General features: G+C 39.7%; 2 protein-coding genes across 6 annotated transcripts in view; one reads left to right on the top strand and one right to left on the bottom strand.

Moving 5' to 3' along the window:
• The first annotated feature begins 13 nt into the window (after positions 1-13).
• The window catches only part of XPNPEP3 (X-prolyl aminopeptidase 3), a 39,657-nt gene continuing 14,241 nt past the window's right edge, over positions 14-25,429 (top strand). For 3 of the 5 annotated variants that reach the window (XR_013813708.1, XR_013813709.1, XM_079775084.1), the window contains exons 1-5: positions 14-190; positions 12,824-12,940; positions 17,205-17,612; positions 20,429-20,631; positions 24,481-24,543. Coding sequence is in view for 3 of the 5 variants with exons in the window: in XM_079775084.1 (XP_079631210.1) it covers positions 127-190; positions 12,824-12,940; positions 17,205-17,612; positions 20,429-20,631; positions 24,481-24,543 (855 nt within the window). In the remaining 2 variants the exon portion in view is untranslated. The other 2 variants (XM_079775085.1, XM_079775086.1) reach the window with 2 other exon arrangements.
• DNAJB7 (DnaJ heat shock protein family (Hsp40) member B7) lies at positions 7,580-9,601 on the bottom strand. The gene has a single exon (XM_079775444.1). It carries the CDS (start codon positions 8,918-8,920, stop codon positions 7,997-7,999), a length of 924 nt encoding a protein of 307 aa, XP_079631570.1. The 5' UTR covers positions 8,921-9,601; the 3' UTR covers positions 7,580-7,996.

The following is a 25,429-nucleotide window of genomic DNA, read 5'->3' as shown; positions in this document are numbered from 1 at the left end:
CCGGCGAGCAGCGCCGGCCGGAAGGGGCGGGGCGCTTGGCTCGGTTTCCTGGCGACGCAGCCCTGCGGGCCGCCGCTTCCCCCGCCGTTCTCCTCCTCTCCTTCCTGACGCGTGTGCGCGGCCGGCATGCCTCGGCTCCTCTCAGCAGCGAAGCTGGTTCCCGCTGTAGCGAGCGCCCGCAGCCTCTCAGGTTAGACTCCCCTCCCGCGGGGTGTCCTCCCAGGTTTGCTCTGTGCGAAGCCTGAGGCGCCCCAGAGGGACCCAAGTTGGTCTCAGGGCGATCGCTGGTTCGGCGGACCCTTCTGCTGGGGCCCCCACGCCTAAACCCTCTGTGCGCCCCTCGGATCTCTTTACCTGCGGCTCCCGGGAACCGGTGGGCCCCGTGTTCTCTCTTCCGTTAAGGTATTCTGGGAAGCTGACATGACTGCGGAGAGCAGTGTGGCCATCCCCTAGAGGGGCTGTCTTCAAAGTGACGTGGACTCGGGAGCTATGTCAGTTACCCCGTTTGCTTAGGTGTCAGAGTGACTCCTGTCAAGTAGCTCTTGTTTCTGCTAGGTCAACCTAAAATTCTGTTTTCGTGTTGTTCAAGAGTTTGACTTAAAAACCGGGCCCAGAATGTGCAACAAACACGGTTAGAAACACCGATCCTTTGAGCAATCCCTCTCAGAAGAGGTAACGTTTGGAAATAGTCTTTTTATGTCTGAACTCCCTGTTTGTAAAGACAAGGTGAAGAAGTCTAGGAATAAGGGGGCCAATCTTTTAGGGTGTACCTAGAGCAGTTGATAACATGAACATAAAACTTGGTCAGTGAAATCTGAATCAACTACGTTGCAGGTGGATCTGCCATTGGATCAAATTTTGCTTTTTTGGGGCCGATGTGTGAACAATGAGTGAACCAGAACATATGGTATTTGACGTCAAAGCTATGTCTTGGCATGTGTTTCTGATTCTGGTGGTATACTTGAATTTATTGAAGATGGAATGGTAATTAAGTTAAGACTTGCTCTGAAAAATAAAAGGTAATCATTGTCCAGTGCACAGACCTTGCTTCAGTTCTGCAGAAAGCTTCCCCATCTGTGGGAGTGGGTGAATAGATGCGTAGTTAGTCTTTTTTTTTTAAATTGAATTTATTGGAGTTAAATTGGTTAATAAAATTATATAGGTTTCAGGAGTACAATTCCATAATACGTCAAATGTATATTGTATTGTGTGTTCACCACCCCAAGTAGTCAGTCTTAATCACAGAGGCCACAACCTAGGATTTAGAGCTGGAACCATCCTTTGCTTGTGACTTCTTTTGTATTTGTTAAGGCTTTGTGTAAAACCCAATTAATCAAGGTTTAGGACTAGATACTTTATTATACACATCAAGATCTTTCAGAAAGATATTTATTACGCTTCATTTTGCCTCAATAAAATAAATTTAACCACCTCTTATATTATCATTTTTATACTATATACATAGGCTTTTTGAATAAATGAGTGATCTACTTGGTTCTTCACAAGTCCAATAAATTAGGGCAGATATTCTTGTGTTTCGAACTGGCAACTGAAACTAAAGATCACAAGTAGCAAGTCAGGAATGTTGTCAGCTGGTCCTTTTTCCGTTATATCACTGGGTCTTACTCTGGCTTGGTAGAGTCCTTTTGGAACTTTTTATTGAGCCACAATGACTACTAATTCAGTAACCTTTGAGTTAGTAGTCATTGTGGATGAATCTCCACTTCCCTGGAGTTGCTCAAGTCTAGCCAGAGTGATAAACAATAGATCAGTGACAGTATAGCCAAGAATGGTAATATAGAGTCTTGACTCAGGTGACATGGGAGCTCAGAAAAGGCACTAATGGGTTGCAAATCTTATGTTATCCTGAGATTTTACTGAATTCTAGAATTTGAAAACTCCTCTGACTTGAGGTGCTCATAAACAGAACTTTTAATGTCTGTGGTGCTCTTGGTTGCCCTTTTCTAGAAAGGCTTTGGGTACAAAGTTTTAAGTACCATCATAGGAAACTTTCTGTGAAAGTCATGCACTTAAGAGTGTGATTTAATTGGTTGGTATATGTAAATATTAACACAATCTAGTCATCTGAGAAAAAGCAAAATAAAGCACTAATGGTGCATAAATAAGTTGTATTTTAAAATACTACATCTAAGATAAATATAAGACTGAGATGGGGAAGGAAAATATTGAAAATATTAAAGAAGAGCTCTGGCTGGGTTGCCCAGAGGATTGTCCCAATACTCCAAGGTGGTGGGTTTGATCTCTGGTCAGAACACATAGGAGAATCAATAAATGCAGGCATAAATAAGTGGAACAACAAATCAGTTTCTCTCTTTCCCTTTCTCTCTCTCTAAAATCAATAAATTTTTAATAAGAAAATATTAAATAATTTTTAAAAGACTATTTGCAGTTAATTCATTCAACAAACATTAATTGAGCACCACATATGAGCACTGAGCACACCAAGTTTTTACCATCACAAGAGACAGACAAATAAAAGTAAGTAATTATGATATAACATGAAATTTAATCATAGATACCCAGTGATGGGGAGAAGGAAAAAGTGATGGATATTCTCTGGGAGCAGGGAGGGGCTAAGCGGAAATGTGGGCATGCTTTTAAAAATTAGGAGATAATTGATTTAAGACCTGAAAAAAGGCTTTCGCCAAGCAGACTAGAGTAATGGATCTATCCTGGCAGAATGACCATGCAGAGGCACAGAACTCATACAGAATGGGTGTTGCAAAGCTTTGCAATTGTTAATAAGCCTGGAGAAGCCTTTTTTGAAGTATGTTCCCAAGTACATTAATAGGTGTTACACCAAAATGGTTCTGTGGAATAAGTACGGGGAATGCTGCATTTCACAGTGCCCACTTCTGGGTCTCTAAGAGGGAAACGTATTTGGCAGTAATTTGCAAAATGTATTAGACCATGGAGCCCTTTTTCTGTGGTGAGTCTTGAACTGGTATCCCTTGGAGCACATTTTGGAAAAACTTGGGCTCAAGCCTAAGATGTGTAGGAAGAGGTGATAAAAAATCAAGCTGAGAAGGAAGCTGGTAGCTGGTTCCTGGAAGACCTTGTATATTATGGTAAGAAACAATGAACAGAGCCCTGGCGGAATAGCTGTTGGTTAGAGCAGTGGTCGGCTAACCGCAGCTCGCGAGCCACATGCGGCTCGCAAGCCGCGGTTTGCCGCTCTGTTGACATTATAATGAGTTTGCCGACCACTGTCATATACTACCCTTTACCTCTTTGCACACAATATGCCACAATTGCCTAATCCTCACAGCTTCCAACTACACGGTAACATTTAGTCTAGTCCAGTGGTCGGCAAACTCATTAGTCAACAGAGCGGCAAACTGCGGCTCGCGAGCCACAGTTTGCCAACCACTGGGTTAAGAGTATCATCCCTGTACACCAAAGCTTAGGGTTCAATCCTTGGTTAAGGCACATGCCCAGGTTGTGGGCTGGATCCCCGGTAGAGGGTGTGGAGGAGGGCAGTCAATTAATATATCACTATCACGTTGATGTTTCTCCCTCCCCCTTTCTCTTCCTGAACATCAATAGAAACATATATTATAAAATAACCTAGGCTTTTATGATTTTACTAGTGACCCGGTGCACAAAATTCATGCATATTAAAAGGGAATTAGAGGAAATATTTTAATATTGCTATTTGCCCTTTCTCTATAATAGAAGTGTCAGAGATGAAAGAAAATTAGTAAAATGTATATGAAAATCTTTCTCCTGTCAGAGTCTGGGGCACACCACGGGAACCAGAGTCAAGTCCCCGCCCATCCACGTCCGCCTTGAAATCGCACGAGACCCAGACCCAACCAGCCCCACTCCCATTGGGCTATATCCAGACCCGACCAGCCCCACCCCTGTCAAGCCCCGCTGGGTGGAGGGTGCAGCCTCAGGTCTCCCGGCCCGGTGCCGGGGCGGGGTGCACAGCCTGAGGTTCCCAGCCTGGGCCGAGCAGGGGGCACACCTTGAGGTCCCTGTCAAACCCCACCAGGCAGGGGGGCACGGCCTGAGGTCCCCCGTCAAGCCCTGCCAGGCAGGGGGTGCACCCTGAGGTCCCCCATCAAACCCCGCTGGACTGGGGGGCATGGCCTGAGGTCCCCTGACCCAGCCCAGCTCCAGGCAGCCTCAGGTCCCTGCTGATTGCTTGTTAAGGCTTGTTATGGGAACTCAGCCTCCGCTGTGGATGCATCCATCTTGTGTTATGGGATCCCTGCCTCTGCTGTGGGTGCAGCCATCTTATCACTGCATGATGGTCAATTTGCATATTCCCTCTTTATTAGATAGGGTTTTCTGAAAATAAGTTTTAAGTGCTAATTGTCACCAGTACCTCCTATAAAATAATGACCTTTCCTTCTCACCCACCTACCAACTTAAAAATCAAACATAACAAAAATCTTACACTACTATAAATCATTTAAAAATAGTAGAGCCCTGCTGGTGTGGATCAGTGGTTGACTTGACCCAGGAACCCAGGGGTCTCGGTTGGATTCCTGGTCAGGGCACACACCAGGCTTGATCCCAAGTAAGGGGCATGGAGGAGGCAGCGGATCAATGATTCTCTCTCATCATGATGTTTCTATCCTCTCCCTCTTTCTGAAATCAATAATAAAATATACGCCGAGACCGGTTTGGTCAGTGGATAGAGCGTCGGCCTGCGGACTGAAAGGTCCCAGGTTCGATTCCGGTCAAGGGCATGTACCTTGGTTGCGGGCACATCCCCGGTGGGGGGTGTGCAGGAGGCGGCTGATCGATGTTTCTCTCTCATCGATGTTTCTAACTCTCTATCCCTCTCCCTTCCTCTCTGTAAAATATCAATAAAATATAAAAAATAAATAAATAAATAAATAAAATATAAAAAATAATAGATATTATATATTTTTTTCTGGTTTCCAAATTTGTTGCACTGCTAAATACCACTGAACTTTCTTGTGCCAAAGGTGATTGGGTTTTAGTGCTGCTAGGTTATTTGCTCCTTTTACTTACATTAAAATTTAATAATAATTATAGTTCTAAGGGCTAAAAGATTAAAATTATATCAGTAGGTCTTATTGCTTAAAAAGGAAGAATTCAGTGACAAGTAACATGCAGGATACAAGTCAGTGCAGCATTTCTTTCCAGGTGCTTAATAAAATTAAGCGTCTCAAATGTAGCCCATCCACAACTTAACACCTGCAGCCCTTTTCTCAGATAATAGCAACTCCCTGCTTCCAGTGACTAAGGCCAAAAACCTTGACTCTTACCATATTCAACATGCAGCCTGTTAGCAAATTCTGTTTGGCCCTACCTTTAGAATATGTCCAGAATGTGACCACTCTTCACCTTCACCATCCTGGACCAACCTACTATAATCTCTTGCCTGGATAGTGGCAGTAACTGGATGTCTCTGCTTCTATCCCTGCTTACTTTGGGCCTTTTCAATGCCAGCAGCCAGATTGGGCCTGTTTAAATGTGTCAGATTACGTCACTCTTCTGATCAAAGCCTCCAATGGCTTCCTGCCCCACAGATAACAAAGTCCATATTGTGATATAGCAAACACTGCATGACATTTCTTACTTATTTATTTGCTCTTTTAATCAGCTACCACTGAACTTCTCCATTTCCTCAAACAGCTGCCTTAAGAATGTTTCATTTGCTGTTCCTTCTGCCTGGAGTTCTATCTCACCAGGTATACACATGGCCAACTCCTTCACTCTTAACTCAGATTTAACTATCACTTTTCCCTGGCTACCTTAGCTAAAATATCAGCTCTTGGCCTGGCTGGTGTGGCTCAGTTGGTTGGGTGTAGTCCTTTGCACTGAAAGGTTTGATTCCCAGTCAGGGCACATTCCCAGGTTGCTGGCTTGAGCCCCGATAAGGGGGCATGCAGGAGGCAGCCAATCAATGTTATGCTGTCACATCAGTCTTTCTCTCTTTCTCTCTCTCTCTTCCCCCCCCCCTCTAAAAATCAATAAAAGTGTTTTTTTATTTCAGCTCTCATACTTCAAAACCTCTGTCTCCTTCCCCTACTTTATTCTTTTCCTTAGCAACTATGACTAACATTATATATATTTAATATTTGTTTATTGTTTCTCTCCAGTCTGTGACAACTAAGATTTTTGCTCTTTGTTCATTATTGTACCCCAGGTATCTAGAACACTACTTGAAAAACAGTAGGTACTCTCTCTAAAAATCAATCAAAATTCTTTTTAAAAATACTGTTAAATGAGTAGAAGCAATAGGCTGAAATATATTTTAAAAATTAAATAATTGAAGGAAGCTAAGAAGTCATCATGTTGATATTCAACTAAGTTCATTTGAAAGAACGTATTCAAACATTTAGCTCAAACCACTTGGCTCAGTGTCTAATGTGTCGGTAACTTATTATTTATCTTCTATCATAACCCTAAATTATAATGGCTAAAGGTGGTATTTTAGAGTAATGTATCCATAGATCCTGTGTACATACCCAAAAAGAAAATAGAGCCTTGGCCGTTGTGGCTCAGTGGTAGAGTGTGGCCTGTGCACTGAAGGGTCATGGGTTCAATTCCTGGCCAAGGGCACGTACTTGGGTTGCAAGTTTGTTCCCCGGGCCCGGTCTGGCGTGTGCAGGAGGCAACCAATTGATGTGTGTCTGTGTGAGTCTCTCTTTTCTCCCTCCCTCCCTTCCACTCTCTAAAAATCAGTGGAAAAAAATAATCTCAGGTAAAGATTAACAAAAAAAGAAAATAGAAAGTTTCCTATCTGGAGTGATTCACTGATGGCCTAGAACACATGATATAACCAGGTTGCTCTGAGGAATCCATGGTAAGTCTGGCCTTTATTTATTTTTTTTTTTTATTGTAGTAAAATACATATAACATAAAATTTACCATGGCCCTAACTGGTTTGGCTCAGTGGACAGAGCGTTGGCCTGCGGACTCAAGGGTCCCAGGTTCGATTCTAGTCAAGGGCATGTACCTTGGTTGCGGGCACATACCCAGTAGGGACTGTGCAGGAGGCAGCTGATCGATGTTTCTCTCTCATTGATGTTTCTAACTCTCCATCCCTCTCCTGTCCTCTCTGTAAAAAATCAATAAAATATATTTTTTAAAATTTACCATGTTAATAATGTTTAAATATACAGTTGTGAAGCAGATCCCCAGAACTTTTTCATCTTGCAAATCTGAAACTATACCAATTAACAACTCTTTCTTTCCCCTCCCCCTACTCCCTGGTAACCATGATTTTTTCTGTTTCTATGAATTGACTTCAGATACCTCATATAAATAGAATCATAAAGTGTCTTCCTGTGACTGGCTTATTCACTTAGCATAATGTCAAAAAGTCCGTCCACGTTGTAGCATATAACAGGATTTCCTTTCTCTTTATGGCTGAATAATATTCCACTCTATGCCTGTATGTACAGATATTTTACGTATTTACTAATTGGTTGACATTTGGATTGGTTGTACCTCTTGGCTATTGTGAATAATTACTGCTGTGACATGGCTATATAAATATAAGTCTAGCTATTTTTAATTTAAAATAAAATACTTTATACTTTAATTTTTAATTTATAATGTCTTTAAGTTATGTGTCAAATGCTCTACCTCTATTGGGGGAAAAAAGTCATTTCATGAATAATTATATGATCTGAACCTGTATGTCTCAATATAGTTTTAGTTCCTAATGCTATACATATTTCAGAAGTTTGTATAGTTTTAATTAAAAGAAAAATAATGAAATAGATCATAAACTATTAAAAGCCTAATATATAAACATTTAGCTCAAAAACAGAAGCAAAATCATCTTTGCCACTTTCCAAATTCTTAACGTAATTGTCACCACAAATACATCTTTTTCAGACATACCTCCGAACAACCAGACCACAATCCTGCTGATAAATCTTACTCTAGAGTTAAACAAAAGTTACCTACAAAACTGATAAACCAAAACACACAGAGTCGTGTTCCAAATGTTATATGAACATAATGTGTCTGAAGAGCCAATTTAACGATTCCTTTTGGTTGACTTCTTCTTGTGCACCTCTTTATGCTTCTTTTTTTTCCTCTTACCACCTTCTTTGAATCCTGCTGAGAAAACAGGGGGATCCTTGTTGCTGGTGACCCACGGTATACGTTGCTCATTTTCCACACAAGTGTATGGAGGTACATGTTTGGAGCTGTAGGACTTTGGTGAATAACTGTCAAGTGACTGTCTTCTCCAGCTGTGTTCTTCTGCAAAGCCCTCTTCATCTGCCACATCGTTTATAATGAGGAAGGACTCTAACTCGCCATCATCTTCACCTTCTCTTTCCTCAATGATTCTGCTTGTATTGGTCTTTCTGCCGTTAACAGTTTTATGTGAAGTGAAAGGTGTGTAGTTGTCCATCCCACTGTCATCAAACGCCAGGGAAGAGAAAGAATGAATGTCTTCATGGCCCAGTGAATCATATGGTGTATATCTTGTATCATATTCATAAAACCTCTCAAAAACTGGATAGTCACGGGAGGTTGAGAAAAAGGATCTTGCACCTCTGTTTCTACTTCTATAGGAACTTCTTGGACTCCTTAAAAGGTCCTCAAGTGTGTCTTCAAAGAAAAGACATAAAAATGAGTCCCTTTCACCAAAAATTTCTTTAAAGACATCATCTGGCTTATGGAATGTGAAGCCATATTCAAAAGAATCATCAATATTACTTCCGCCTTCGCCATTTAATCCTTCTTTGCCATATTTATCATAAATGTCTCGTTTTTCATCATTTGATAATACCTCATACGCTTCAGCTACTTCTTTGAATTTTCTCTCCGCTTCTTCTTTATTTTCTGGATTTTTATCAGGGTGCCATTTAAGTGCCACTTTATGATAAGCCTTTTTAATGTCCGCACATGAAGCATATCTCTGCACTCCTAGAACTTCATAGTAATCTACCATGTTTTAACGAATTGTTAGAAGGGGGTGCCCTGGGTAGTAAGAACCGTGGTTTCCTTTCCGTCCCGGCTCTGCTGGTGGTGGTGGTAGAGTGACTGCAAATAGGCACATTTTTACATTGAAGACAATGTTCCTGTGGGTCGCTAGGAGATGATAGGGTACTGATTGTGTGGCAAGCAGAGTTACAAGCTTATGTCAGAGAGAGCTGCATTATGGTGTCATTCTGGGGTTGGGGTAGGGACTTGACCTTCTAAATGGAGCTAGTCCAGAGTCATACCAGACCATCCTGAGCCCTCTGGATGATTTCCCCTATATTTCTCTGGAAGCCTCAAACAATACCTCATAAATCAGTGGAACCTGTTGTTACTGGCCACAGCATGCCACTTGCATGATGTGATCTCTAGGTTACTAAGTCTTAATAACTTACTTCCCAGTTCTTGCATGTTTTGGTTTGGAAAAATGAAGTCTAAAAAACATATAAAGATTTTGAAAACTGTGTATTTATATATTCAATACATATTATTGAGTGCCTACTTTGTGCAAGGCTCAGTTTTAGCCACTGGTAATAACAGTATTGAATTGAAAAATGCCAGTTTTCATGGTGTTTACATTATCATAGAGTACCGTGGTCGGCAAACTGCGGCTCGCGAGCCACATGCGGCTCTTTGGCCCCTTGAGTGTGTCTCTTCCACAAAATACCACGGCCTGGGCGAGTCTATTTTGAAGAAGTGGTGTTAGAAGAAGTTTAAGTTTAAAAAATTTGGTTCTCAAAAGAAATTTCAGTCGTTGTACTGTTGATATTTGGCTCTGTTGACTAATGAGTTTGCCGACCACTGATAGAGTACAACGAATAAATGGGAGATAATGTGATACGTGCTTTAAAAAAAAAAAGTAGCGTGATGGCAGAAAGCTACCTTCAATTGGTTTTACAAGGCCTCTGAAGAAATGATATTAGAGCTGTGATGATCCAGTATAATAGCTACTAACCATGTGGATGGACATGTTGGTTTTTCCACTTTTGACCCATTATGAATAAAGCTAGCATTCATTTCTAGTGGGAAGCCAATTTGGGGGGAGGGGTGAATGCATCAGATTTACATTTTTAATGGGTCAGTGTCTGCTATGTGGAGAATCAGTTGTATGTGGGAAAGTTAGGATTAGAAAATCCAGGCAGACACTCTCCCTCTCCCTCTCCCTCCCTCCACCCCATCCTTTCATTCTCTCTAAAAATCAATTTAAAAAATAGCCAGTTAAAAGCAAACTCGACCAAAGTTGCTTTTCTTTGGGGACAATTTAAATTATCAATAGGCTAGGCCTGAATTAAAAAGATGTACTTTCTATTCCTGGCTCATTTTATTGTCCTAGGAAATTGCCTGTGATGATCTGTCTCTGTTTCTCCTCCTCTCTATATTATTTGTTTTATTTTTCATCACACATATAAATAACTTGTTTAAATGATATTCTAGTGACATAGAAAATAATAGTGTACGTTTCTAGCCAGTCTTTCAAGACCATTTGTCAGCTTTGAATATTTTTTACTTTTTGTTTGTATACCAGTTGACTAGAAGTATTGCAAAACTCTTAAACTCAAATCTTTTCAATTCTCTCCAGTATCTGTGCTTATACTATGTATGGTATACATGTGATTTTATTTGCCTGCCATTGAAAATAAATAACAGTGCCGAAACCGGTTTGGCTCAGTGGATAGAGCGTCGGCCTGCGGACTCAAGGGTCCCAGGTTCGATTCCCGTCAAGGGCATGTACCTTGGTTGCGGGCACATCCCCAGTAGGGGGTGTGCAAGAGGCAGCTGATCGATGTTTCTCTCTCATCAATGTTTCCAACTCTCTATCCCTCTCTCTTCCTCTCTGTAAAAAATCAATAAAATATATTTAAAAAAAAAGAAAATAAATAACAGTAATAATAATATTGAACATTATTTGAGTACTATCTTTGGGTTACACCCTGTAGCAAGTGTCTTACATGCAGTTTCTCATTGAACTGTCACAGCATTCCAGCAAAATAAATATTTTGTGTCCATATGAAACCTGAGCCTCTGAAAAATAGTAATTTGCCTAAGGAAACCTAGCTCATTAGTGAAAAATCTGATATTTAAACTTGGGTCTATCTGATTCCAAATTCTACCCTTTCCAACTCTATCTCATTTCTTAGACCAGGATTTAAGAGTTTAGGTTCTAGACATTGCACATTATGAGCCCCCTATGGGGGATTGAACCTGCAACCTAGGTATGTGCCCTGACTCAGAATCGAACCCTCAACTCTTTGATGTACAGGATAAAACTACAACCAACTGAGCCACCTGGCCAGGGCTCTTGTAAGAACTTTAAATTTTTACTCTTTTAGCAACTTTCAAATATACAATATATAATTGTTAACTATAGTTACCATACTATACATTACATCCCCAGAACTTATTTATCTTGTAAATTCACCCCTTTGGGTTTCTATCTTCTATACTCCACTAAAACTGTTCTTGTCAGGGTCTCGAGTGACTTCCATGTTGCTAAATCCAGTAGTTGTCTTTTTGGTCTCCTATTTAGCAGCACATGGCACAGTTAAGTACTTCCCCTCTCATAAAACACTTGTTTCTTTAACTTCCTAAATACCACATTCTTACGGTTTTCTTCCTTTCTCCTGTGCTTTTTCTTCTCACACCAAAATAATAGAGTACCTGGACTTCTCTATACCATCTTCATAGGTAATAATTCAGCCCCAGGACTTCAGATACCACCCATGTGCTTATGACACCTTAATTTATATATCTAACCTATTCCCCCACCCCCCACCCACCGAACTTAAGACTGTTTGACCTCTCCATTGGAGTAGCCAATAATTATCTCAATATTTTCCATTTCATTTAATGGCATAACCTTCCACCCACTTGCAAAAACCTGGGAATCATCCTTAATAAGCTTTTTTTACTCCCTGCATTTAATCAGAACTCAGATTTGTTGGCTTTTTGACCTTCAAAAATATATCCCAAAACTCATCACTGGGAAAAATAAAGTCAAATAACAAATAATCTCTATCTTCCCAAAGTTCATAGCAAACTAATTTAGCAATTATGTGCAGTGTAGTAGGTCTTAAAATAGAATTAATCCCTGGTTGATGTGGCTCAGTAGATAGAGTGTTGGCCTGCGCACAAGGGTCGCAGGTTCGATTCCCAGTCAAGGACTTGTACCTGGGTTGCAGATTCTATTTCCGCCTGGGTCAGGTGCATACAGGAAGCAACCAATCGATGTTTCTCTTTTTGTCTTCCTTCCACTCTCTCTAAAAAATCAATGGGAAACATACCTCAGGTTAGGATTAACAACAATAGCAAAATAGAATTAAGTGCAGTAGCGTTGAGGAGGGGCCTTCATATCAGATGCGGTAGGGATGGGGAATTAAAATCAGGCTTCCTAGATGTTGGAGCTGATTTTTGAGAAGTTGAGTGATCAGAAACAAGCAAAGGCCATTTTAGACTAAGATAACTGTGTACTTAAAGGCAAATGCTGTTACAATACAGACTAATTAGCTGGCTCTTTTCGTAGTTTAGTGCGGTTGCAATAATGTTTTTTGAGGATTAGGCCAGCGAATAGAGGAGTGAGCAGGGGCCAGATTAAGAAGGGTGCTAAGCTAGAGTTGAGCATATTTTGAAAGATAGAAAAATCTAAGCATACGTAGTAGACCAAAGTCACTAAGGGTTAAAATGAGATCACTTCTGTGTTACCAGGGCTCCACACAGGCTCTGGCTGGCACAGAGGAAGGTTCATATATATATTGAAGGTGAAATTAATTTGCATTTTTCTAAAACACCCAAATGCTGGAGAAAGATAAATGTACACCTGTACTGTGAGGACCTTCTAGATTCCTTCTCCCATTTCATCCTCTTCCTTTCTCCTTAGGATGCATATCCTGTTCTCAGAGAAGGTACTCCCTCCAGCCCATCCCAGACAGGAGGGTTCCAAATCGATACTTGGGCCAGCCCAGCCCCTTCACACACCCACACCTCCTCAGACCAGGTAAGGATTTTAACCATAAAAACTGTCTCTCTCTCAGGTGCTTTCTCTAGAGCTGTGCTGTTCAATACAGGAGCCACCAGCCACAAGTGGCTATTGTATACTTACTATGTTGCTAGTGCAACTAAGAAACTAAATTTTTAAATTTTATTTTAAATAATTTAGATTTAAACTTAAATAGCTACATGTGGCTACTGGTACTCCACGGACAGCACTATCTAGAGCCATAAACACTTTATTAAGCCTTACCATTCAGAATTATCAGTGACATATGTACTTAGGATTTTCTTAAAGAAAAGTTCTATTGCTTTCTAAGACTTAGTTTCTACAATTGTGTTCTAACTATTGATTCCTATTGAACTACTATGTTAAAGATTTTAGAAAACATGTTTTTTTTAAAAAAATATGGAATACTTCATGAATTTGTGTGTTATCCTCAAAAACATACTTTTCTTGAAAGTGTTAAATACTCATTTCAAACGTTTAACAAAAATATTCCTGTATAGATTATGCAAGATTTCCAGATCTGACTGTCGTGGCTTTGAGAGGTAACAGCACTGTAAAGATGAGGCAAAAATTGGTGTTTATTTACTTCTCTGGTTTTTGTACTTGATAAAAGTTGACCTCCCCAATATTTTTTTCTGCTATGAGACTCCAGTGTTGCTACTAGATATGTCATCACTATCGCTCAAATTCATGCCTAAATGTTTTTATTTTGTTTTATTAAAAGGGCATGAGGGATGTGAGTGAATATCATCCCAAAGAGGTAGGTAGAGTAAAACCACATGCTTTGTAAAAAACCAGCCCGGGTTTCGAGGGAAATGGTTGCTTCTGCCATGAGAAGTTAAATCTGTATTTTCTGTGTAAGCATAGATACTAATAATCTAAACTGCCTTCAGAAATATGTTACTCTTTCACTGTCTCCACTCAGTGAACGATACCAGTGTGTCTCTCAGTGAGGGCTTCTTTTTGCTGATTCTTCATGAGACTGGAATTCCTGCTGGAAAGTCGGCTGAGACTCAGGAAATGCAGCTCACCACTGAAACACACGAGAAATCAGAGTTTTTCAAAGCTGTAAGGTAAGCTTAATAGCAATCCAGCTGATATAAATTTAAGTATTTCTCTACCCTATCAACCTACCTTTGGCGTCAATCTTTTTTTAAATGTAGAACTGATACTAAGCTTTACCAGCTTTGAAAATTATTGATTTCTTGTGGTGAGATACTTTTATGTGGTGAGCTGCATTTTCCAGGCCTTGAAACTAGTAATCATATTGTCAAAATGATGGTCTCTGTATCTAGAATGTTTGCTATGTATGTTATATACATGTTAGCAAAATAAAAAATGAATGTAGCCTTGGCCAGTGTTCTCAGTGGTTAGAGCGTCGGCCCACACACCAATTGCTGGTCAAAGGTTTCGAGTTCGTCCCTGGCCCAGTCAGGGCACGTGTTAGAGGCAACCAATCAATGTGTCTCTTTCACATGGATGTTTCTCTCTCTGTCTTTCTCTCTATCTCTGTCTCTCTCTCCCCGCCCCCTACTCCCTCCCTCCCTTCACTCTCTAGAAAACAATGGGAAAAATATCCTCAGGTGAAGATTAAAAACAAAAAATGAATGCAAATAAATATACACACATACATGTTCATACACATTCACGTGTTCATCTCAGCTATATGGGGAAGGGATGCCTATCATAATTTTTATTCTCCTAGACATAGGCTTTGGACATTGGGGTAAGTGAGAAGGGAGAGAAGATAAAATTTTAAAACAGAATTATCAGTTATACAGTTTTTAGAGGCAAGAACTATGTAAGTATTCAAAGTATTAATCATTTGTCTTTCTCCATGTAGAGATGCAAAACATATGTGTTAAAATGTTTGTGGGGTGAAGAAAGAGTAAATTACTAAGAAAAATTAAAAGGCATGTAATACTGAAAAAAAAATTTTTTTTCTTTTACATAGCCAATTTGTTAGTTTAGGATATAAAATTGTGTTGTCTATACTTCAGTTTGCTCCAAAAGGTTTCATGTTTGGCTTAGTTATTTTCTCAATACTTGCCAGTACTTAAAACTTTTTGAAACTGTCTCAATCCCATTCCTAATTATTATACAAGTTTTATATATATTATAGAAAAACTAGAGAATACAGCTAAGCATACATTTTTTAAAAATTATTCATAATCTGCCCTGGTTGGGTGGTTCAATTGGTTGGAGCATTGTCCTGTACACCAAAAGGTTGTGGGTTCAATTCCCAGTAGGGATGAGTATGGGAGGCAACCAATCAATGTCTCTCTCCTCTCAAACCAATAAACATATACTTAGGTGAGGATAAAAAAAATTAATCATAATCCCACCACTTCGAGAAAACCACTGTTGAGATTTTTGTATATGTATATTTCTAGACTTATTTCTTATATAAAAATTGTGTGTGTGCGTGTACATTCTGTATAATGTTCAATTATTTTCTTAAATTCTTAAAAGTGAAACTGCTGTGTCAGTTCCTTCTGAATTTTTGGGAGCTGATTTCTCTTGGCCATACCTACTCAAGTTTCCTGGAGCAACAGTAACTTGGAAAATATTCAGTAGAATAACATGGGAGATAAAGGGACTCTGTTCTGGCTTTACTACTACTATTTTAGATGGAAATAAAGAGTCAGGTTGACTCACCCAGGCCCTCCTAGTGACCTTTAAAAGTTATCATTTTCTTAAAGAAATCTGGGCATTATAGACCATTTCTTCTTTTTCATGACATTGCCATCCCTGTGTCTGTAGAGACAGAAAACATCAGTTCATCTTTTTCAATCACTAGTATTCCCTCCACTTACCACCTGGGGGAAAATAAAAATGTTCCCATGTAGGAAGGCAAGTGGCATTCTGAGCTATATACTATTATGAGCTGTGAGTCTCCTTTTTATATCTGTACCAGAGAGACACTTACATAGTTCCCGGACATTGCCACAGGAGTATGGCTGTCACCAGCACAACAGCAAGGTGTTTAGTTCACACAAACACTGAAACTCATCAGGGGATAGGAAGATTAGTGCCTAATGTAGCATTTGTTCCAAAAACCTGTATTTCTAAAATTTATACACTTCTAACCAAAATAAATTTTAGAATGTGAAGTACAGTTTGGAGTGCTTTACAAGAGGACTATTCAGAAGCTGAGCTGTCAGAATGACTTGTCAGACATATCCAGAACCACTTTTTTGTTTTCCTATCAAGTGTAATATTTAAAATAATAAAAAGATTGGTTCTAGCCTGGCCAGTGTGGCTCATTGGTTGAGCGTTAACCCAGGAGGTAACGGTTCGATTCCCTGTCAGGGCACATGCCCAGTTGCAGGCTTGATCCCCAATTGGAGTGTGCAGGAGGTAGCCAATCAATGATCCTCTCTCATCATTTCTATCTCTCCTTTTCCCTTCCTCTCTCTGAAATTAATAAAAATATATTCTAGATTGGTTCTAGAATGATTTAAAGATAATAATCCCCAAATCTTCCCTTAAAAGTTTCATAATCAGTTAGGTGTCCATATTTCAGTGATTGTTTAGTTGTAGTTTTTTTTGTAATTTTTATTTATTGATTTGAGAGAGAGAGAGAAACATTGATTTTTGTTGTTCCACTCATTTACGAACTCACTGGTTCACCTTTGTATATGCCCCAAACAGGGATTGAACCCACAATATAGGTATGTGTCCTGAAAGGGAATCGAACACGCAACCTTTTGGTGTACAGGACAATGCTCCAGCCAGCCAGCCAGGGCTTATTATGTCCACTTTAAAGATGATGAAACTGAGGCATAGAGCAGATTGGTAGCTTTCCCCAAGTCAGTTCTTAAGCCAAGATTTCAATTCACAACAGTCTGACAGAGTTCACACTTAACCACAAAACAGTATAGCCCCGCTGTTGTGGCTCAGTGGTTGGGCGTCGACCTATGAACCAGAAGGTTTGGTTCGATTCCCGGTCAGGACACATGCCTGGCTTGCCGGCTCGATCCCCAGTGGGGGGCGTGCAGGAGCAGCTGATCATTTTCTAACTATCTTGTTTTTTTTGTGTCTTTGTGTTTTTTTGTGTGTGTATGTGTGGGTGTTTTTCAAATTTTTACAATAGAATAGAAAATTTAAACCCGGGTTATCCCGTAATTCTCCATATGCTATGAAGAGATGTGGCCTAAATTGAAGAAATGAACTTGGGTATCTTTATCTAATATTAACTACCTTGCATACTTTGGCATTAATAGAAATGCAAAGCATCACTGTTGTTTGTCATTTCTAGGGGAGGTGACTCCAGGACTATCCCAGGTGGAATATGCACTTCGCAGACACAAATTAATGTCTCTGATCCACAAGGAAGCACAAGGGCAGAGTGGGACAGACCAGACAGTGGTTCTGCTATCCAACCCTACATACTATATGAGCAATGATATCCCCTATACTTTCCACCAAGACAACAATTTCCTGTACCTGTGTGGATTCCAAGAGCCCGATAGCATTCTGGTCCTTCAAAGCCTCCCTGGCAAGCAGTTACCAGCACACAAGGCCATGCTTTTTGTGCCTCGGAGAGACCCCAGTCGAGAACTTTGGGATGGCCCTCGATCGGGCACTGACGGAGCAATAGCTCTAACTGGTGTGGATGAAGCCTATACGCTGGAAGAATTTCAACATCTAGTTTCGAAACTGAAAGGTAACCACTGGGAGCAGAAGTCAAATGATAGGCCAGATTGGGATTAAGACCTTCCTTACCTATTTAGACACAGTTCTTAATGTCCTAAAATGATTATCCATAGCAGTGGTTTCTCTTAAGCACCAAGAAAGGAACATAAATTTTTACCACAAGACTGGTCTACTTTAAAGACTTCATTTATTCATTTGCTAAATCTTACTAGAGTATTCATTCACATAGACTGTTAACTGTCCTACTGTGAAATCCCAAAGAGTGAATTTCCTTCTAAAGTGGAGGATGGGCCACTCTTTAAGATTACTGACCAGTCTATTGACCTTTGATCCCTGCTTTTGCCAATACTTCAAAATGAAGTAGTATTCTCAAAAAAGGATCTAAGCATCACCAGCATCAGAATCACCTGGTGATGCATATTAGAATTACAAATGGAAAAAAAAAAGAATTACAAATGCATAGTAGATATTGGAAATGTAAAATCATAGGCCCCCATTTCATACTAACTAAATCAGAATCTACATTTTAACAAGATTCTTAGATGATTTACATATACAGTTCATACTTCTCAAAATAGTCACTTTCTCTACATTAATTCTGGTGAAATTATGATCACTCAGAATATTTTGGGATTCCTTTTCTTGAACTTTGCAGAACCTACACTACAATATAAACTATCCTTAGAGATTTTTGTAAATCTATAGTTCTGGAAGCATTTTTAAAGTATCCAAAGTCACTTAGAGCCAAATGTGTTAAATAAGATAGATGATCAGGTTGGAAAATACTGGTTTTAGACAAAATAATGCAGGATTGTCAAAAAAATTTTTTTTAAGATTTTATTTTATTTTTAAGAGAGAAAAACATCAATGTGAGAGTGAAACATCAATCAGCAGCCTCCTGCATGCCCCTACTGGAGATCAAGCTTGCAACCCTGGCATGGGCCCTGACCAGGAATTGAACTGGCAACCTTTCAGTGCACAGGACGGTGCTCAGCCAACTAAGCCACACTGCCAGGGCAAGGATTGTAAAATTTTAGTCTGATTTTTCTTATGTGGTTTATAAACCATTTCTGAAGTCAGTTTCTAAAACAGAATTCTAAAATAGTTTCCAACATACATGGAATTTACTGGACTTGTTTCCTACTAAGACTCCCTTGAAAGAAAATACTTGCTCAAATATGCACGTTCTAATATGTTTCAATTCTTTCCATTACTTTATAAAATATTTTGTATTTTGTAGAAATGATTACCCAACTAAGCTAGTGGAACTTTCATAATCTTCAAAGTCTTCATGAATGTGGGCATAGAATCATTTTCTTTGTAGCTATTCTATTTCTTGAAATTACTTTGTCCCTTGCCCTGGCTCAGTTGGTTGAGCATTGTCCTTTGTACCGAAAGATTGCCAGTTTGATTCCCAGGTAGAGCACATGGCGGGCTTGATCCCCAGTAGGTGGCATGCAGGAGGTAGCCAATCGATGTTTTGCTCTCACATTGATGTTTCTCTCTTCCTCTCTCTCAAAATCAATTTTAAATCTTTTTATTAAAACACACAAAACAGCCATAGCCGGTTTGGCTCAGTGGATAGAGCGTCAGCCTGTGGACTGAAGGGTCCCAGGTTCAATTCTGGTCAAGGGCACATGCCTGGGATGCGGGCTTGATCCCCATTGTGGGGCGTGCAGGAGGCCGCCGATCGATGATTCTCTCTCATCATTGATGTTTCTATCTCTCTTTCCCTCTCCCTTCCTCTCTGAAATCAATAAAAATATTAAAAAAAAAAAATGACAAACAAAACATACAACCCTTTAGGCATAGTTTGAGAATGCAGTAGTTCATTAGCTACTGTCAGAAAAAAATAAAAGAAAGGTATTATAGAATTGCATACCTGAAATCTATAATAAAATAAAAATGTAATATGTTAATATGCTAATTAGACCGGACGTCCTGTCCTTCCAGACGAAGCCGGGGCGGCAGAGGCCCCCAGCCACCACTGTGGATGGGGGCCGAGCCCCTTGCGTGAATTTCATGCATCAGGCCTCTAATATAATTATATTAACCATGTCACCCCAATAAATTCTACTTAACAAAATAAATAAATAAAAAGAAAAAAATGAAAGGAAATGGAGACTTGGTGTAAATGGAAATCATTTTCATAATGAGCCTACTTATTTTATGTTAGGCAAATATAGTTAAAAGATGAATAGTGCTTGTCTATAATGAAAATAGCACATGGGAAAGAAAATGTTTCCTGGATAAGAGTGGATTAGCACATACTATCAACTATAGCATTTCTATAGCCGTGAAGAATTGCTCCTAACTGAGAGAACTTCCTTTTACCCATGCGGAGAGTGTTGGCGAAGAGATGGAATGCTTTTAACCTTTTAATGATCTGAGTACAATTTTCTATCCTTTTCGTTCAGTTATTCAACAGTGCCTCTGGCTCGGTGGTGGTGTGGAGAACAATTATTGTAATTTTTCTTTAACAGTTAATAAATAAAACCAAAGCTTGAATAAATGTTTAATTCCATCTAGGTAGTTCCAAAACTTTGTATTGGGGCAGAAAAGCTGTCAGTTCAGTCTTAGAATATCTTGCTATTTTTCAGGGAATGGCCTTCCCAATGATTTATGATCAAACCCTTCAATTACTTCAGTCCTGCGAGAGTTTGTGCTCAACCCTTTAGAGCAAGCCGCGAGTTTGACATTCTCGTGTTAGCATTTCACACCACATATTACAGTTTTGACTCTTGTTTAAGTCATCATGACAGTTGGTATTTGTTGTTGTTGCTGTTAGTTTTATTTTACATTGATTTTTTGGCATCTTACTTTAAGCCGAGACAAATACACTTTGGTATGACTGGATGAGGCCCGCTCACGCACAGCTTCACTCGGACTATATGCAGCATCTGACTGAAGTCAAAACCAAGAGCAAGAACAAGGTTCGGGCTGTCCAGCAGCTGGTACAGCGCCTACGGCTGATCAAATCTCCTGCTGAAATTGAACGAATGCAGATTGCTGGAAAGCTGACGTCACAGGTGTGATTCCTACTGCAAAAGCTGTTTTCAAATGAAAAAATTCTAAGCTCTTCGGGTTCAGTGGGCACTTTGAGGTTGTGTACTTAATGCAGTAATTTCATGGCAGGTGAACATCCAGCTTCAACCTTGACATTTAGGGAACACGTCTAGAGACTTGCTCAGTACCTTGCAAGGCAAAGTAAATCTGCCGCCTTGCATTTTTTACTCATGATCTCAGTTGTTTCTCCTTGGAGCAACGTAAATTAATTTTATTTCCTTTCCTGACAATAACTGCAATAATAGTAGCAGTTTGATGGTTAAAAAAGAATCATAGGACCCAAAATGATAATACTTACAAGTCTACAATTAACAGGAAAAGGGTGTAGTATAGCAACAGCATTAACATAAGAATACCTGTCACATCCAATGGCTGTCTTACAGCCAGGAACCAAAGAAGCCAAGTTCAAGCTCCTCTTGTCCTGTCCGCTCTCAGTAAGAGCTGGACAGGATGCATTTTGTCTCCTGGACCAGGAACCACAGATGCCTGCATGGAACACCTGGAAACCAGGGAGCCCAAAATGGAATCTCAACTAGAGATTTTTCTGGTTTGGATCGTATTGGCAGATTCCTGCTATGTAACAACAAAGCCTTTTGGAGTTCTCGTGGAAACCAAGTACAAACCATTAATCTCACTGTCACCAATACTGACAAACTGATACAAACTGCTCTGAAACTCCTCTCAACACTATTAATCAGTATGTTTCAGGCCTTAACCAGGACCCATTACATGCAGGACCTTGAACAAAACAGCTCAAGTTAATTCCAGGCCTACTAGAATTGACTTCATGGCATAATAGCACACAAACATTTGAAGGCTATTTTTCTGAGTTCTACCTATAGTCTTCCCAAAGTTAAACATTGTTTCCTGAACTATTCCCTCATCTGTTTCATTTTACCTCATTTGGTGACTTCCTCAGTAAGTGCTCTAGTTTGTCTAGTACACTGTACAGTGTTGTAGCTATGGCTAGACCAACAAAGACAACTTACAACTAATTACAAATGTGTAAAGTATATGTCTTTGTTTTCCCTCAAATCATTGATTTTTAAAATAAGGAAGAGAAGTAGCTAAGAATAGATTGGGATAATATTTAGGGCTCCAAGAAATCGGTGATGAGTGATCAGATGTCTTTGCATAAGATGTAAAATCAATTACGAATTTACCTGGGAGTATTCTGATCTGCACTTCTGTCACTTGTCCACACTGTTAGTGAGAGACTATTTTAAATGTGCCAAAATTTAGAAGTATTAAATCTGAGGTATTGTCTTTAAGTATTCCCAATTCTGGTGTAGAATTATTCTGTAAGATTTTTTAATATTTGGGCAAAATAGTTTTCTTAAGAATAATGATGCTATATTTGTGTTTTTCAGCCCAAATGAAAGTTTCCTATCTTTTGGGGAATAAGCCAAATATAATTTCTGTCTATGGATCAATTGGATTTTCTTGCAGTCTGATTTGGTTTACTAGGTGTACCAGTTAATAATGTGGATTTTGTAATCAAAGAAAACACGATAATTTCAAGAGAAACATCAAAAGTGCTTCATTCAAAGTAATGTCCATCACTAGCTACACATTTCCCCCATCTTCCAGGTAATTTGTGGATACCGTCCCAATAGAACTTTTCTTGTTTTGAGGCAAACCATTCAGAGACCCAATTATCCACTTCTTCGTATGTTTTGAAGTGCTGCTCAGAAAGTGTGTGTGCCATCGATCGGAACAAGTGATAATCTGAAGGAGCAAGGTTTGGTGAATACAGCGGGTGGGTTAATGCTGCCCAGGCAAGATCTTTAACTGGTTTTGAAGTGTGTGATGGTGCATCATCATGAAGCAAAATTACTTTGCCGTGTCTATTGACACGTTCTGGTCGTTTCACGATCAAAGCGTGGTTCAAATTGATTATTTGTTGTCGGTAGCGATCAGTATTAACTGTTTCACCTGGTTTTAGAAGCTCATCATACACCACACCTTCCTGATCCCACCAAACGCACTGTCTTCTTTCCGAAGTGATTTGGCCTTGCAGTCTATGTTGATGGTTGACCTGGATCAACCCATGATTTTGTGCGTTTGGGATTCTCAAAATAAATCCACTTTTCATCGCCAGTCACAAGTCGATGCAAAAAAGACTTTCTTTCGTGCCTTTGAAGCAACATTTTACTGGTGACGTTTCGGTTTTCCATTTGTCTTTCGTTCAGTTGATGTGGCACCCATTTTCCTTCCTTTAAAATCTTTCCCATTGCTTGTAAACGATCGGAAATTGTTTGCTGAGCAACATTTAATCTTCCTGCAAGTTGTTTTTGAGTTTGAAACGCATCTTCATCCAATAATGCTTATAATTGTTGGTCTCCAAACTTTTTCGGTTGACCTGGACGTTCTTTGTCTTTCGCATTGAAATCATCACTTTTAAAGCGTTTAAACCAGCGTTCACAAGTATCTTGAGATGGAGCATGTTCACCATAAGCTTCCCGAAGTATACGATAACTTTTTCTTCAAAATAAAGTAATGAATTAAAACTTCCCTCAAACGCTCTTTTTTTGGCACGAAATTGGACATTTTTAAGTGTAAAAATATCTGTGATGTTAACACCGTCAGCAAATTTGACATATGAAGTTTTGAAGCTTATTTTGCTGTCAATATAACAAAATAGCATACATATTAAATCGCATATATATCAACATATGTGTAACTCCATCTATTGAAAAAATTCGCATTATTAACTAGGTACACCTAGTACAATAAGTAAAGGGCCTTGCCATTAGAGTTAAGTAACCTTTCAAGAGAGGAGAATTGGTAGAATGTATGGGCAGAAGTAAAAGCAGGGTGAGTCAGACCTATCCAGGCCAGATCTCTCTTATGACTGAACGTATATCCTGCCTCCTGGACATTTCTACCTGAATTTCCTGTAATGGTCTAAACTTGTGCTCTGCCAGCTCTACCAGACCTTCCTCTTCTCTTGTATTCTATTTCGTGGTTAATAATAACAACATCAACCCAGCAACCTTAGATAGAAATATGGAAGTTACCTAGATAATTGTTCTCCCAGCCCTTGAATCTAATTAACTGGTCCCCAAGTTCTCTTCTCGGGAGGCAGAAGAGTGTAGTGGAAGACAGACCTGGGTTTAAATACCAAGCTGTGTTATTTCGGCCTGTGCCTAGCACAGTAGGACACCTAGTATCCCTTTGCTGTCTCTTTGCTTCTGCTATTGCCTGTGTCTAACTCTACCCCAGCCACAGTGATCTCTTCCAATCTGACTGCCCTTCTCGTAAAGTTCTTTGGTGGCTCCTTGTTGTTTTTAGGATTACATTTCAGCATGCTCACGCAGGGCCTTTCATGATCTGGCCTCTTCTGCCTTTCCCTTCCAGCTTTATATCTCGTTCTTCCACAGGTGCTTGACGCATACTGAACAGTCTCAAATGTCACAGGCTCCCTACTCTCACGTCAGCTGCATGTGGACATGCACACAAGGCCCTCAGGAAATCATTCCTGCTTTTTCTCTCCACTGTCCCTTCCCCGGAAGCTGTACAGTGTCGACTCATGATGTGTCCTGGTTATAAGATGCACAGAATGAAATGCAAAGAAATCCCATTTTGCATCTTTAAAGAATCAAAATACAAACATTTAAATAGCACCTGGTGAAGTGAGAAGGTCAAGTGTTAACTGAGAGTATGGGCTACGCTGTGATAAGACAACCATAATAAGAAGTGGCAGTCATAAAGTTTGCCCTTGATCTTTATAGGAAAGACAGTGTTTTGAATATTTGAGTAAGCAGAGTAGTTAAAATTAGACTTCTTTTCATCCTCCATTCTATTTGCAGGCTTTCATAGAGACCATGTTTGCCAGCAAAGCGCCTGTGGATGAGAGCTTTCTTTATGCTAAGGTGAGCTTTAAATGATTGGAAAGCACACGGAAAGTAATTTCATTGATTTGCAGGTGGCATCTGGTTGGCTTTTATGGAAGTGACCAGGAGATCAGTGGAGAGGATTTGGTTCTTAAATGTGACTAGTAATTTATTAAATGAGTCTAAAATATGTGGAGTAACAGTTAAACGAAGAAAATCCACAGAGTAGAGCTATTGAAGAAGAAAGGGTTTACATAAATGTAAGATGAGAAGGCTAGTACTGTTTAAGTAAATGTAAAGGAAGAGACTGAGGTCGAGCTGTAGATAGTAGCACATGGTTGCCAGTCTCAAGCTCCATCCTAGGACATAATGAAATTCATAGAGTTTACCATTTGCCTAGCATATTTTTATTTTTCAGAGCTTGTAGGTCAGTAGCTATTTGAAAGGTTGACATTAGTCATTTAGAGCTGTTGTTAAAAATGCAAGCCATATTCCAGTGTTTATCTAAATAAGAATAAACAAACAGTAACTTCACATAACTGTTATCTTTTTGCTCTCCCTTGATCATAGGTTTTCTGTGTCCTCTTTGGACTTAATTTGAAAATCAGAAATTTAGAGTACTCACAAGAAAACAGATTTAGTAATAGGATTGAATAATAGGCTTGGGTGAGACTAAAAGTGGCCTGAAGTTACAGCATTGAAAGTGTTGTTAGGTATGATGAATAGTTTTCCAGTAGTGACTTAAATGGAGGTGAGTGCTGTTGAGGAGAGCCTGGGCTGGGACAGCCCTAAAGAAATCCTTTCTTTTTTGCCGAAACTCGTTTGGCTCAGTGGATAGAGCGTCGGTCTGCGGACTGAAGGGTCCCAGGTTCGATTCCGGTCAAGGGTCTGTGCCTTGGTTGCGGGCACATCCCCGGTGGGGGGT

The sequence above is a fragment of the Cnephaeus nilssonii genome (assembly GCF_951640355.1).
Source record: "Cnephaeus nilssonii genome assembly, chromosome: 6".
NCBI classification, from domain to species: domain Eukaryota; kingdom Metazoa; phylum Chordata; class Mammalia; order Chiroptera; family Vespertilionidae; genus Cnephaeus; species Cnephaeus nilssonii.
Note: the sequence above shows the minus strand (reverse complement) of the source record. Positions and strands in the feature narration are given on the sequence as shown.

Coding starts and splice junctions, on each gene's coding strand:
- DNAJB7 (XM_079775444.1), bottom strand. CDS start 8,920: ATGGTAGATTACTATGAAGTTCTAGGAGTGCAGAGATATGCTTCATGT.